The sequence below is a fragment of the Nerophis lumbriciformis genome, linkage group LG02 (genome assembly GCF_033978685.3).
Source record: "Nerophis lumbriciformis linkage group LG02, RoL_Nlum_v2.1, whole genome shotgun sequence".
NCBI classification, from domain to species: Eukaryota; Metazoa; Chordata; class Actinopteri; order Syngnathiformes; family Syngnathidae; genus Nerophis; species Nerophis lumbriciformis.
The window spans coordinates 56,043,896-56,058,585 of NC_084549.2; the positions used below are offsets into that span (position 1 = coordinate 56,043,896).

The 14,690-nt window shown below is 36.7% G+C and overlaps 1 protein-coding gene across 5 annotated transcripts in view; it reads left to right on the forward strand.

Moving 5' to 3' along the window:
* Nucleotides 1–14,690, forward strand: part of akt3a (v-akt murine thymoma viral oncogene homolog 3a) — a 165,669-nt gene that overhangs the window by 84,642 nt on the left and 66,337 nt on the right. For all 5 annotated transcript variants that reach the window (XM_072916607.1, XM_072916609.1, XM_072916610.1 and 2 more), the window contains one exon: nucleotides 1,998–2,123. In XM_072916607.1, the coding sequence (XP_072772708.1) occupies nucleotides 1,998–2,123 (126 nt within the window). The remainder of the gene's footprint in view (nucleotides 1–1,997; nucleotides 2,124–14,690) is intronic.

The window sequence follows — 14,690 nt, forward strand, 5'->3', positions numbered from 1 at the left end:
ACAACCTATCTGGATTCAATAAGAGAATCGATAAGGAATCGGTTCGATAGGAGGATTCGATAATAGGCTCGAACTCTATAATTTCTTATCAAACATCATCCCTACTCAAAGCGCTTTGACACTATTTCCACATCCACCCATTAACACACACATTCACACACTGATGGTGGGAGCTGCCATGCAAGGCCCTACCACTACCCATCTGGAGCAAGGGTGAAGTGTCTTGCTCAAGGACACAACGGACGTGACGAGGTTGGTAGAAGGTGGGGATCGAACCAGGAACGCCGTCCCCAGAGTTCTAGTTGCCAAGTGTGCCCGTGGCCCTGCTTTTGCCTGATGGCAGCCATGTTTTTCCAAACAATTTTGCTTAAATTTTACAGACCGGTTCTTATCAGTCACCTAAAAAATGTGTACCAGATTTTGTAGTGTTTCGGCCAAACACCCCAAAGTTACAGCAGGTTATTTCTAGTTGTAGTGTGAAAAAATCTTCAAGTCCAGCCAACTTAGGAGAGTTTTATAACAGCGCCACCATGAGCAAAAGCATGTTTTGACAGATTTTCACCTTTTTGTTTGCAGGAGCAGAAAACTTGACTATATAAAAACGGCAAAATCTCATTTCCTCTTTTATAGTACAGCATTATTTCAATCATACATAGCAATGATCACACCTTTCCTTCTCCATCCCTTTTCCACCCCCTTCATTGTTCTGTTTATCAGCAGCAAGCCATCCAAAGAATATGCTTTGCCTCTGTGAGGACAGGAGGAGGAAATGTGTGTGGGGGGATTGAGTGGGTGGAGTTGTTAAAAAGAAGAGAAATGAAGACTGAGAGGGGGGGAAACGTGTGATTTTTAGTAATCACAACCATGCCTTGGCACCCAACTGCACTTCCTTATCTGTGTGGTGGCTCAAATCAGCTGCTCCGCGAGCAAACACACACACACACACACACACATACATACATACATACACACCTCCACAGTCGACAGGACTCCAAGGTACCGGCAGGGCCTGCAGTCACATGGTCCCTTCGGCGGAGCAGGTGTTTTTTCCGCGACGTGCTAACGAGCGCGGCCTGCTGTCATTCCAGCTTTAAATGGATGTCACAAATAGAAGGCGCACATACACACGTTGCCTATTCTCCTCTCGTGGTGAATTAGCCCGAAAAAGGTGATCAGAACTGTTACCCACATTTGTGTGTGTGTGTGTGTTGTGCACAGATGCCATTTGTCTATTTCCACCAGGCGTATGCTGGAGGAATGGTTAATTAAAAATGGGTTGAAGTAGAGAACATTTGTGTCCTTCTGTTTTTTGTTTTTTTTATATTTCTGTTTGAAAAGAGTTAGTGGAATGTTTACACAGCTCCTGGCGCTTGAAAGTGTTAAGATGAGTGTCACTTTTCTGTTGTTGTTTTTCATCACGACGTGGCTGCCTACTTAGTACTCGCCGTTCTTGTCCAAATGTGTTTGCAGTGAGTGATATCAGCCCGAAAATGTTTGGCACTGGCGTAATCCTGCGGCGGGTCATCGGGAAAAAACTGCGGTGCCACCTCCGTGCCAGCTTTGACACCAACTGGGCAGCAGATGTTTTTTGGGGTTTTTTGACCTCCGACAAGGGTTATTCCACATGTAATCCTATTTAATTTTACCTCAATTCCAGCTTCCAAATAGTGTGTGTCGAGCCTGAGAGGGGTCAGGACCTCGACACCTGCCCATGTATCAACCAGATGATACTCCTGGCATGGTCAGTTTGAGTTGAGCGCTTGTAAACATGTTTTTGTCATATTTTACACGATAATCCGATTGGAATCTGGCAGGCGGGAGATACACACACATACAGTGTGGATGTGTACACTACAGTGTTGTTGTGTGATGGAGGGTTCTTTGACAGACGAGTGCCACAGCAGAGTGTCGAGGGAGTCGGATCTGCATTCACAGTCTTTCATCATTGTTAATGTAAGACACATTGGAGATAAACTTACCTGGTTTTGTGTCTCCAGGTGAATACATAAAGAACTGGCGGCCACGTTACTTCCTGCTAAAGACGGACGGCTCTTTCATCGGCTACAAGGAGAAACCTCAGGACGCCGACCTCCCCTACCCGCTGAATAACTTCTCTGTAGCAAGTATGTGCCCGTCGTCCACATCCCATTTCTTACGTTCAAATGTCGTCTATTTTCTCAAAGTTGTACAAAATAAGTAGAAACATTTCATGGTTTCCCCCAGATTGCCAACATACATGTGGCGGTGTGGGCGTGTCGGGGATGTGGTCAACATGACATCATATATTTTGCATATATGATGCATATATTTTTCTTTAAAAAAGGCTAAATGTGTACATACCTTTTAAAACAAATCTGGTATTATTGATTAGTATTAACATATGTTTTTTCATATATTATATTGTTTTGCTCTATTTTTCAATTGTTGCTGCTTATTGTACATTGTACTTTGTTGAGAATTTTTCAGGTTTCTAAAGACTTCTCAAATCCTTCTAGTGACTTTTTTTTCCTTATCAAAAATGACTAGCAGTAAATCTAGCATCTTTTTCTGGTGTTATATTTGCAAATTGCAAATTTTTTTAGATCGCTGTCCGCATGTAAACCTCAGATATATTAAAGTATGTCCACATTGAAGACATGCTGCCTCCGCTCCAGACAATCACGTAATATATATATATATATATATATATATATATATATATATATATATATATATATATATATATATATATATATATATATAGTTTATATATATATATTATATATATGCGTATATAAGCATATATAATATATATCATATATTATATATATGCGTATATAAGCATATATAATATATATGTATATATGCATATATATGTGCAAATATTTGCATATATATGCATATATAATATATATAAATATATATACAGTATGTATAAATATATATATAAATATATATCTTTATATATATATATATATATATGTTATATATATAATATATATATATATAATATATATATTATATATTATATATATAAAATATATATAGTATATAATATATATTGTATATATAATATAATATATATAAAATATATATATATATTATATATATTGTATATATAACTAGATATATATATATATATATATATACTGTATATATATATATGCATGTATATATGCATATATTATATATATGCATATATATATGCATATATATATGCACAGCATGTACACGTTATTTCCGATCCTTCAACAATCGCTATTTCTTAGGATTTTAGGATTTTATATATATATATATATATATATATATATATATATATATATATATATATATATATATATATATATATATATATATATAAGGGCAGCACGGTGGAAGAGGGGTTAGTGCATCTGCCTCACAATACGAAGGTCCTGAGTAGTCTTGGGTTCAATCCCGGGCTCGGGATCTTTCTGTGTGGAGTTTGCATGTTCTCCCCGTGACTGCGTGGGTTCCCTCCGGGTACTCCGGCTTCCTCCCACCTCCAAAGACATGCACTTGGGGATAGGTTGATTGGCAACACTAAAATTGGCCCTAGTGTGTGAATGTGAGTGTGAATGTTGTCTGTCTATCTGTGTTGGCCCTGTGATGAGGTGGCGACTTGTCCAGGGTGTACACCGCCTTCCGCCCGATTGTAGCTGAGATAGGCTCCAGCGCCCCCCGCGACCCCAAAAGGGAATAAGCGGTAGAAAATGGATGGATGGATATATATATATATATATATATGTATGTATGTATGTATGTATGTGTATATATATATATATATATATGTATATATATATATATATATATGCATATATATATATATATATATATGCATATATATATATATATATATGCATATATATATATATATGCATATATATATATATATATGCATATATATATATATATATATATATATATATATATATATATATATATATATATATATATATATATATATATATATATATATATGCATATATATATATATGCATATATATATATATATATATATATATGCATATATATATATATGCATATATATATATATATATATATATATATATATATATATATATATATATGCATATATATATATATATATATATATATGTATATATATATATATATATATGCATATATTTATATATATATATATTGAATCCTAAGAAATAGCGATTGTTGAAGGATCGGAAATAACGTGTACACTTTGGCGCAGTTGCGTACATGTTACATACATTGCGTAAGTTGTTTACATAAGTGAGTTGAAAAATAAATGTAACATACAGTAGATGCACGCTGTTGTCTGTGTCAACTCTAATTAACAGCCATAAAAAGATAAGAACCACCAATATATATTACACCTTATACAGTATATACTGTACATTCATACATGGTATTACCGTACTTTCATTTGTTTTCATGGCTTTTATTTTTATTTTTTTAATGCAGAATTTCCCTCACATGTATTCAAACAGGTGGGTGCTACAGTCAAATGGTACACAGCTTACGCCATTTAATCGGTGTGCTTTACAGATGATTCGGTAATGAAGCATTAGTCAGTAATTCACGTGTCTGCACCTGACTAACAAGCTCCACAGCTTCTTTGACATGTGCAATTAACCAGCTAATGAGTTACTGTAGCAGGATTCCTTTGAAATTCTCTCACTCTTGGCACAACCAGCCAGGCCTCTCATTGTTCAGACTGCAAATGCAGAGGATCACAACCACTGTTGTAGGGCTGGACAATTAATGGAACGATTTCGATTCCCGCTTCTTATGATCATGAAAATATTATAATCGGAAATACATGCATGCAAATTCCTGTGAAACGGATGACTGAGCGTTTGAATGAAAACAAAACTACGTCTACTACAAGGGATATCATCTCACCCTGGTTACTATTTTTTATTTGATACAGACTAGAGCTAGTATACCTAATAAATCACTAAACTCAACAAAAAAAGTTATGCATTTACGCGTTGTCACAGAATTTGCCAATAAAACGGAAATCATTGTTAAACGCACAATATCACAGAGTTTGGCATAAATGCGAATTAAATTATGTCATTGTAAGGCCGAGGGACATTTGTTTGAGAAAACAATGTCTTCGGTACTGCTCATTCATTCACCCCCGAAACACGTCTTGAACTAAAACAATGTGGAGACGGCCTCTTGAAACAGTGGCTAAAATGCGAAGCTAAAGCTTGCAAGAACAATCTAGCCACCCACAACCCATCTCAACTGCTTGTGTTGTTGTGAACGACATCATCGATGTACGATCAATGTAAAAACAGGACACAACTCGCTTTCTCTCTCTCTTGTTTTTAAACAGCCTCAAGTCGTCTCTTTACTCAAAGCAGCAGCACACACTCTATGGTGGTAAAATAAGAGTCATTTTGTTGTTTTATTATATCCCTATTGTTGATTTTTTTTTATTGTAGTTCCTATTATTAATATTTTACTTGTTATTTATTTGTTACTAATTTATATCTGTTCTTTGAAATTATACTGGGTGTTCCAGAAATCTTGGGCACATTTTGACATTGAATATATCTCGAAATCTATTAAGGGTATAAAAACGCATCTGATATATTCTGAAAGCTTGCAATTCCAGATTTTTCATGGAATGTTCAAAGATGTTCAATGTTGGTCACACGGCACACTTCAGTTCATCCACGTCTTTTGGAAGGGGAGGCACATAGATCATCCATTAGCATTACAAAAAACTTAATGAATTTAGTTTTAAAATGGTACCAGTTTCATCTTACTACCATTCATAGTTCAGTGCCCAAGAGTTCTGGAACACCCTGTATTTAAAGTTGAGTTTTGGTGGTACAATAAATGCTCATGTTTTCTAATTAATGAATACTTTTGTTATTAATCGTTAGTTCAATATTAATAAAAAATAATCATGATTATTATTTTTTGTCATAATCGTCCAGCCCTACACTGTTGTTGAAATCAATGATCAATGTGTGTTTTATTGTAAACTGGTCATGGCGTCAGCACAGAGGCGCTTTTAGTTTGATTACTGCCCATGATTATGACGGATTAAACGGATTAAACATTTTCAGAGTCTATAATACGGCATATGTCTCTTGATAAATAAATAAGCACACGCTGGTGTAGTTGTCTTTGTTGTTTATAGGTCTTTACTCAACATAATCTGATAGGTGCTAAACGAGTGTTTCGCCTCATTACAGACAACCTCAGGCAGATGACTGTATAGGAATGATAGTTTTAGGACAAGTCATCACCATAAGATGCACTTTGTGAACTGTTTGGTTATCGTGTACATCACTTAAAGGTCCCTTATTTGGGAAAAGTGACTTTTTAATTATAGTAACAAACATCCCTAAAGCGAGCGTCAGTAACCCTTGGCTCCCAAGTCTCATGCAGATTTTCAGTCTCCTTTGTTGTGGCTCCCTTCCAAGCATTTTTGAAGAGAGTTCTGTTTGTGAGGTTATGATTGTGTACAGACTGAGTCCTGACTAGTGACTGGATTAGCAAGGAAAAGGGAGGGGGAGCCAGTGTGTATGTGTAGTGAGAGACATCGGCTTCTTGAGTGAGCGTCTCACGTGGTAAGCTAATCATGAATATACAGCGGCGCCCCGGTATATGAGTTTAATTGGTTCTGTGACATAACTCATACCCTGAAAAACTTGCATTGTGAAACACTGTCCGCATTGAAATGAATAAAAATCAATTTAATTTGAGCTTGGACCCCCTAAAACAGCACAGTTCTATTGTGAGAGGCCTTTTAAAAAGATAAACAAATGTGTAGATATTACATTTGTATCGAAAACAATACATTTTTTAAAGATAAATGTTTGCTGTTTAGATACTATTTTACCGTCTTTGGCTGGTGTTATCGTAGAATGATGCATACTAGCAGTGCTACACCTCGCACTTCTTCGCCAGTGTCATGTTGTTTTAATGAGTTCCTTCTTTAATTCAATTAATGTCATCTGCTTCTTCTTCTCAGCACTGTCCTTCTCACTCACTTTCTCCCTTTCCACAAAGTTGTGTCTGGCTAACTACAGCTAACAAGGAGTCGAGTGAGACATCGGATGTTTTGGTTGGATCTTACGGGGTTCACTGTGATATTCGCTTTCCCAACTAGCGGTGGTGAAGCTCGAAACCCAGGTTTTTGCGAACAACTATTAGCCGAGAGACAGCTCGTATCCTGAAAAACTCATGAAATGGGGCACTTTTAATCCATATATACAGTATATTATATTATTATATTTGGTGAGTTCAATCCCGGGCTCGGGATTTTTCTGTGTGGAGTTTGCATGTTCGCCCCGTGACTGCGTGGGTTCCCTCCGGGTACTCCGGCTTCCTCCCACCTCCAAAGACATGCACCTGGGGATAGGTTGATTGGCAACACTAAATTGGCCCTAGTGTGTGAATGTGAGGGTGAATGTTGTCTGTCTATCTGTGTTGGTCCTGTGATGAGGTGGCGACTTGTCCAGGGTGTACCCAGCCTTCCGCCCGAATGCAGCTGAGATAGGCTCCAGCACCCCCCGCGACCCCGAAAGGGACAAGCGGTAGGAAATGGATGGATGAATGGTTATAAATTCAACCCCTACATTGTTTACTTCTGTAACGACCTCCTTAAAGTTTTTTAATCAGTCAAGTAAGTAAGTAAATTGTATTTATAAAGCGCTTTTCACAGATAAAATCACAAAGCGCTGTACAAAACATAGGTGAAGTGAAACAACAACAGGGGCAACATCATAAAAAGGGTACAAAGTGGATTAAAAATGATAGTTAAAAGGTGCAATAACTAAAAGCTTTACTAAAAAGAGAAATTTTCAAATATATCTTAAAAGTTTCAACACAGTCAAGACCACGGAGGGACTTGTGCAAATTGTTCCAGAGTCTGGGAGCTATAGCCTGGAATTCCACAGGTTTTAAAACAAGTTTTTGGGATCTTTAGAAGACCCTGGTCTGAAGACTGGAGGCTGCGCACTGCAGAGTAGGGGCATAGCAAGTCAGTGATGTACTGAGGGGCCCCACCATGCAACGCACGGAATGTCAGGACTAAAATCTTAAACTCAATGCGGAATTTAACTGGAAGCCAATGAAGACTGGATAAAACGGGGGTGATATGGGCTGTTCTGGGTGCACCGGTCAAAAGTCTGGCAGCCGCATTTTGTACAGCCTGAAGTCTCTTTAGCGTTGACTTGTTAAAAAGATTAGAACTGCAGCTATCGAATATTTTAGTAGTCGAGTATTCTATCGATCGATTAATCGAGTAATCGAATAAATTATATATATATATATATTTTTTTTTTTTTTGTCTTGTCCAGCTTCTCAGGCAAATCCTATTGTTGATGTAGATGCCCATATCGGCTGTACAAATTTACTTTACAAAAGAGAAGTGTGGGAAACTTCTCTTGTTGCCTTATTCATATTTTGACTTTATTAAATGGATTTATATTATTATTTGGTGCAGCCGGGCCGGAGCAATATTTTTGCTTAATTAAGGTCTAATTATACATGTTAAGATGAGCCCTCAATTATTGCGTTTGGCCTAATTGTCTTTTATTTCCTAAACGCCTGTTTTCATTATTGAAGGCTGACACGCACAGCTGAAATGCGTCCGTGGTTGATTGTGCCAATTTGTGTGTGCTAATAAAAACAGGTGCGCTCACAGCCCTATGTGCTGTGTGGTGTGACCGGATAAACAAAGTTCTTGTTTCTCGTGCGTTTTTGATTATTATTATACGGTGCCTTAATAATGACAACAGTTTTAAATTTTAAGAATGCAATACAGTTTATTGCATTCTTTGCATGCAAAATAGTAATCAATGTTCATTTTGCCATCATAACATGTTTGAGATGAAAACACACACATATATATATATATATATATATATATATATATATATATATATATATATATATATATATATATAAAATTAGTTCAAAATTAATATTCCCTGAGAAAGTTAAAATAAAACTATATTCTTAGTATCAAAAATAAAACAATAAGAACAGTTTTCATTATATCAAACATAAAATGTGGATTAAGTAGTGCCTTTAATACTGCATTTGAAATGTGCAACCAGTTGGTGAGTCACCACTAAGCAAAAACCGCGCATGCTCAGAAAAGTAGCGTCAGATTTACCGCCCGTCTGAGCACCCACTGGCAGAAATGTAGATCGGCGCCTATGCTATAGAGACTATAGTGGGTGCAAATGCAAGCTATCCAAGTAGCATGTAGTTGCATGACTTGAATAACTTTGCACGACTATTTTCGCGTGGTTACTAATGAAAGGCTAATTGAACACGACAGCTCGGATAGCATTGTTAGTTTTCAACACCTTTTGGCGGCATTTGATGAGTTCGCCGGAGTGAAAGAACACATCCTGGTTATACTAATGAATAATATTTTTACTAACACAACTTTTGCGTTTATATTTGATAACAGATGACACACCTTGCCTCTGGACGTCCCTCAATCGGATGCTTTCTCGACATGTGCTGCAGCATGCAACTTGTGCTATGCGAGCGACACTGAGCAATGTTTGCATACGACTGCGTTTTCCTTCGATTTTAGTGTGAAGTGTTCCCACACCTTAAACAACTTTTGTCGCTTCTTAATTCCCTCGTTTTGCTATGGCTCTTGTCCACTGCTTTCTGCGGCGTCTGCCATTGCGAGTTATGTCGGCGAAAAAGTTTTCTAAACTCAAGCGTATTTAAAAGAGTGGTGTCGTGCAGTGCAGACGGCGTATGATCTGTGACGTAAACACGCTGTGCAATACCTAAACAGTCCGTGCGAAACGTGAGCTTTGACTACTAAACGAGACAAAATGCTGTAAAAAAAAAACCCCAACTTAACAACGCATCGAGGCAGCGAAAATTCCTCGAATATATTTTGTAATCGAATTACTCAAGTTACTCGAGGAATCGTTTCAGCTCTAGACAAGAGTGAAAAGAGAATTGCAATAGTCATTGCGAGATGAAATGAACGTGAATTATAATTTTGAGATCCAATTTTGACAACAAATTTCTCACTTTAGTCAGTTGACGACAGTGACCCTCCAAAGACATTGACTGATCAAACACAACCCCAAAGTTTCTGAGGCTAATTTTAACAGATGCACCAAGGGAGTTCTTGATCAGGGGGATCTTTTTATCGGGAGCAATTATCAGAGTTTCCGTTTTGTTTGAATTTATCTGGAGGAAATTTGAGGACAACCAGTTTTTAATTCAGGATACGCACTCCAGAAAAGTGAAACTCTGAATCATTAAAGGAGCATAACAGTTGAATATCATCTGCATAGAAATGATAAGAAACATTTTTAAAACTACTGATCAACCTCCCAAGCGGCATCAGATACAACAAAAATAAAACAGGCCCCAGAACAGAACCCTGGGCCACACGATATGACAGGTTGGACACATTGGACATTACATAATTAAAAGCATAATTAAAAGTTATTTCATTTATATAAGAAGTAAACCACTGGAGAACTGCACCAGAAAAATCAAGCAGCTAAAATGCACCAGACATGGGTAAGTGTTTTGCATTTTCCCCATCATTTCTTGGATTGGATTTAAATGGGTGTAGTTTAGATTTTTTTTATGCTGATTAGATGTTTATAATATCCACAACGTTCAATGTGCAAGATGTGTTATGTGTGACCATGTTTGTTAAATTTTTGTGCTGGTTGAATTTTTTTCTGCACAATGACTCAGGAAGGTTGTTTGTATTGGGTCATAGAAGTATGACTCAGGAAGGTTGTTTGTATTGGGTCATAGAAGTATACGCTGTGCACATTTTAACATTGATGTACAATTAATGGTCATTGACTTGAGTTACTTCCATTGGCCACCAGATGGTGATGAAATGGCAGCTATTAGATCGCTGACAATTTGTATTTTATATGTAAACATCGTGCCCGGCCAAATTGCTTATTGGACTCCTGCTCTTGCGGGCCAAATTGAGTAGTTTGGACACTCCTGCGTTACAGGTTACAAAAGCTCCTTTTGGCTGCTGATGTGCTCATTTTAAAAATATATATTTTTAAAATGTTATTTATGAAAATCACAGAAAATGTATTAATTAAATAAAAGAAAATAGAGCAACCCCAACTTCAACGCAATACCAGTTTAACAATAATTAGGTTAGACATTTACAAAGCAGTTGAAAAAACATACAAATATAATACAAAAAAAATTGAAAACCAAAAATGTATTAAAGCAACAGTATCAATAATAATAATAACAATGATAGCTGTTCAATGTTTTTAATCACAAAATATATTTAGAATTGGAAAACATTAAAATTGCAAAAATATTATATATATATATATATATATATATATATATATATATATATATATATATATATATATATATATATATATATATATATATATATATCTGTATATATTGTTTTTTTCTTTTTAATCAATTTTCGAAAATAATGAATTAATTTAGAATCAGAAAAAATACAAATCATGATTTTAGATGTAAATACATTTTTTGGAGCACCTCTTTATGCTAGTGTTGCCAACATTTGTTCTTGTCCCACTCCCTAATCTTATGTTGTTGTATGTTACATATACGTTGGACAAATGCATAATTACAGTGTTAAAAAGTAAATAAAGTGTATATTGGCACTCCTTGGAGACACACAGTATGTGTGGCATGGACAACTCATCAGCATTAAAGCTGCAGGCACACAAAACAAACAGTGTGTTCCTAGTATGGCTTGTCCCTTCCCGACCGATTCCAGAAAAGGTCCACGCATGCGCATAAATTACGTCATTTCCAGGACTTGCAATCTTTTACAATCGAACTTCTCCGTCGTCACATTTTGTGATATTTGAATGTTTTATTCATATTTTGTATAAAAGGAATAGCTTAGTCCAGCAGGCTCAAGACATTGATACAACGTTGAGTAAAGTTAAAGTACCAATGATTGTCACACACACACTAGGTGTGGTGAAATTTGTCCTCTGCATTTGACCCATCCCTTTGTTCACCCCCCTGGGAGGTGAGGGGAGCAGCGGGCAGCAGCGGTGGCCGCGCCCGGAATAATTTTTGGTGATTTAACCCCCAATTCCAACAATAGATGCTGAGTGCCAAGCAGCGAGGTAATGGGTCCCATTTTTATAGTCTTTGGTATGACTCGGCTGGGGTTTGAACTCACAACCTACCTTTCTCAGGGCGGACACTCTAACCACTAGGCCACTGAGTAGGTTATTATACATACATGTCCTTTAAAATAGTTGTATTGTATTTGTAAGTTGGGTCCACATTGTTGGTTGGGAAATTACCAAATTTCAAAGGTGAAATCAACGTCCAAACTCAACATTGAATAAATGTCATCAAAAAGCATGTTGTTTCAACGTTATGTTTGAGTTGCTCAACGTCAGGACCTAATTCAACAAGTTCTGAACGTTTTTTAATGTCTTGTGCCTGCTGGGACCTGGGAGTAAAAGGGAAGAAGAATATAATTTTGAACAAGAAGTAGATTTTAAAAATCAGGGAGTATTATCGCTACAAATTCAACCACTTCCATGCTTTTGTCATTGCAATGAATGACTTAAGGTGTGATACTGATTCTCATTGAATAATTTCTTATTTCAATGTTGATTTTTTATAAATGAGGCACTTACTGTAACTTAAATCTGTATCAATCAATCAATCAATGTTTACTTATATAGCCCTAAATCACTAGTGTCTCAAAGGGCTGCACAAGCCACAACGACATCCTTGGCCATACTTGCCAACCTTGAGACCTCCGATTTTGGGAGGTGGTTGGGGGCGTGGTTAAGCGGGGAGGAGTATATTTACAGCTAGAATTCACCAAGTCAAGTATTTCATATATATATATATATTATATATATATATATATGAAATACTATTTTATATATGTATATATATATATATATATATAAGAAATACTTGACTTTCAGTGAATTCTAGCTATATATATATATATATATTTATTTTATATATATTTTATATATATATATATATATATATATATATATATATATATATATATATATATATATATATATATATATAAATAAGAGAAATACTTGAATTTCAGTGTTCATTTATTTACACATATACACACACATAACACTCATCTACTCATTGTTGAGTTAAGGGTTGAATTGTCCATCCTTGTTCTATTCTCTGTCACTATTTTTATAACCATGCTGAACACCCTCTCTGATGATGCATTTTGCTTCGTCTCCTTGTTGTGTGCGCAGTAGTGCACTGCACTCTCTAAAAGCCATAGATGTTATTGTCACATATGCATGTACAGTAGATGGCAGTATTGTCCTGTTTAAGAGTGTCACAACATTGCTGTTTACGGCAGACGAACTGCTTTACGGTAGACGAAAACGTGACTGCTGTTGTTGTGTGTTGTTACCGCGCTGGGAGGACGTTAATGAAACTGCCTAACAATAAACCCACATAAGAAACCAAGAACTCGCCCTCGATCATTCTACAGTTATAACGTGATTGGGCAGGCACGCTGTTTACATTGTGGGAAAGCAGACGTGAAAACAGGCTGTCGACACGTCACTCAGGTCCGCCTGAATTTCGGGAGATTTTCGGGAGAAAATTTGTCCCGGGGGGTTTTCGGGAGAGGCGTTGAATTTCGGGTATCTCCCGGAAAATCCGGGAGGGTTGGCAAGTATGTCCTCGGCTCACATCCATATCTGCTTCCTAACAAAAAACAACAACTTTAGAATTGTTGAATTGATGATCTGGAATGAGATCGATAGCTCTATAAAATAATCACATCCATGAAACATTTTTAAAAAGCGTTTTAAGCTAAATTTATTGCAACGTTAGGCTTAGTACATTTAGCACACCCCTTATGGTTGAGGAATTCACATTAGTTGCATACTTTTGGTCTTGACCTCTGTATGTATGATGAGATTATCGCAGATCTTCGAGATGCAAACTTTTAATCAAATTTGAATAATAGGATGTTGAGACTTATATGGTGGATTTAAAGATTCCTTTTTTATTTATAAATAAAATTGTAAATGGGTATTTGGTGGGTAGATTTTGAAATGTATTGTATTGTACTGTATTTTGTATATTATATGATGATGTATATTTTAACTGTGGGTCCCTGTCCATAAGCTGTGTGCTTCTCGGGATGACCTTTTTGCAGAACGCAGCACGGTGAAGGAGGGGTTAGTGCGTCTGCCTCATAATACGAAGGTCCTGAGTAGTCTTGGGTTCAATCCCGGGCTCGGGATCTTTCTGTGTGGAGTTTGCATGTTCTCTCCGTGACTGCGTGGGTTCCCTCCGGGTACTCCGGCTTCCTCCCACCTCCAAAGACATGCACCTGGGGGTAGTTTGATTGGCAACATTAAATTGGCCCTAGTGTGTGAATGTGAGTGTGAATGTTGTCTGTCTATCTGTGTTGGCCCTGCGATGAGGTGGCGACTTGTCCCGGGTGTACCCCGCCTTCCGCCCGATTGTAGCTGAGATAGGCTCCAGCGCCCCCGCGACCCCAAAGGGAATAAGCGGTAGGAAATGGATGGATGGATGGAGAAGAAACAATAATGAAATACAAAACTATGTCTGTCTGTAAATAAATAAATTGTCAGTATTGTGAATTAATGTGTTTTAAGTAAATAAAGTTGTAAAAAAAAAGTATTTATTTGCAAATTTAATGCTACTAAACA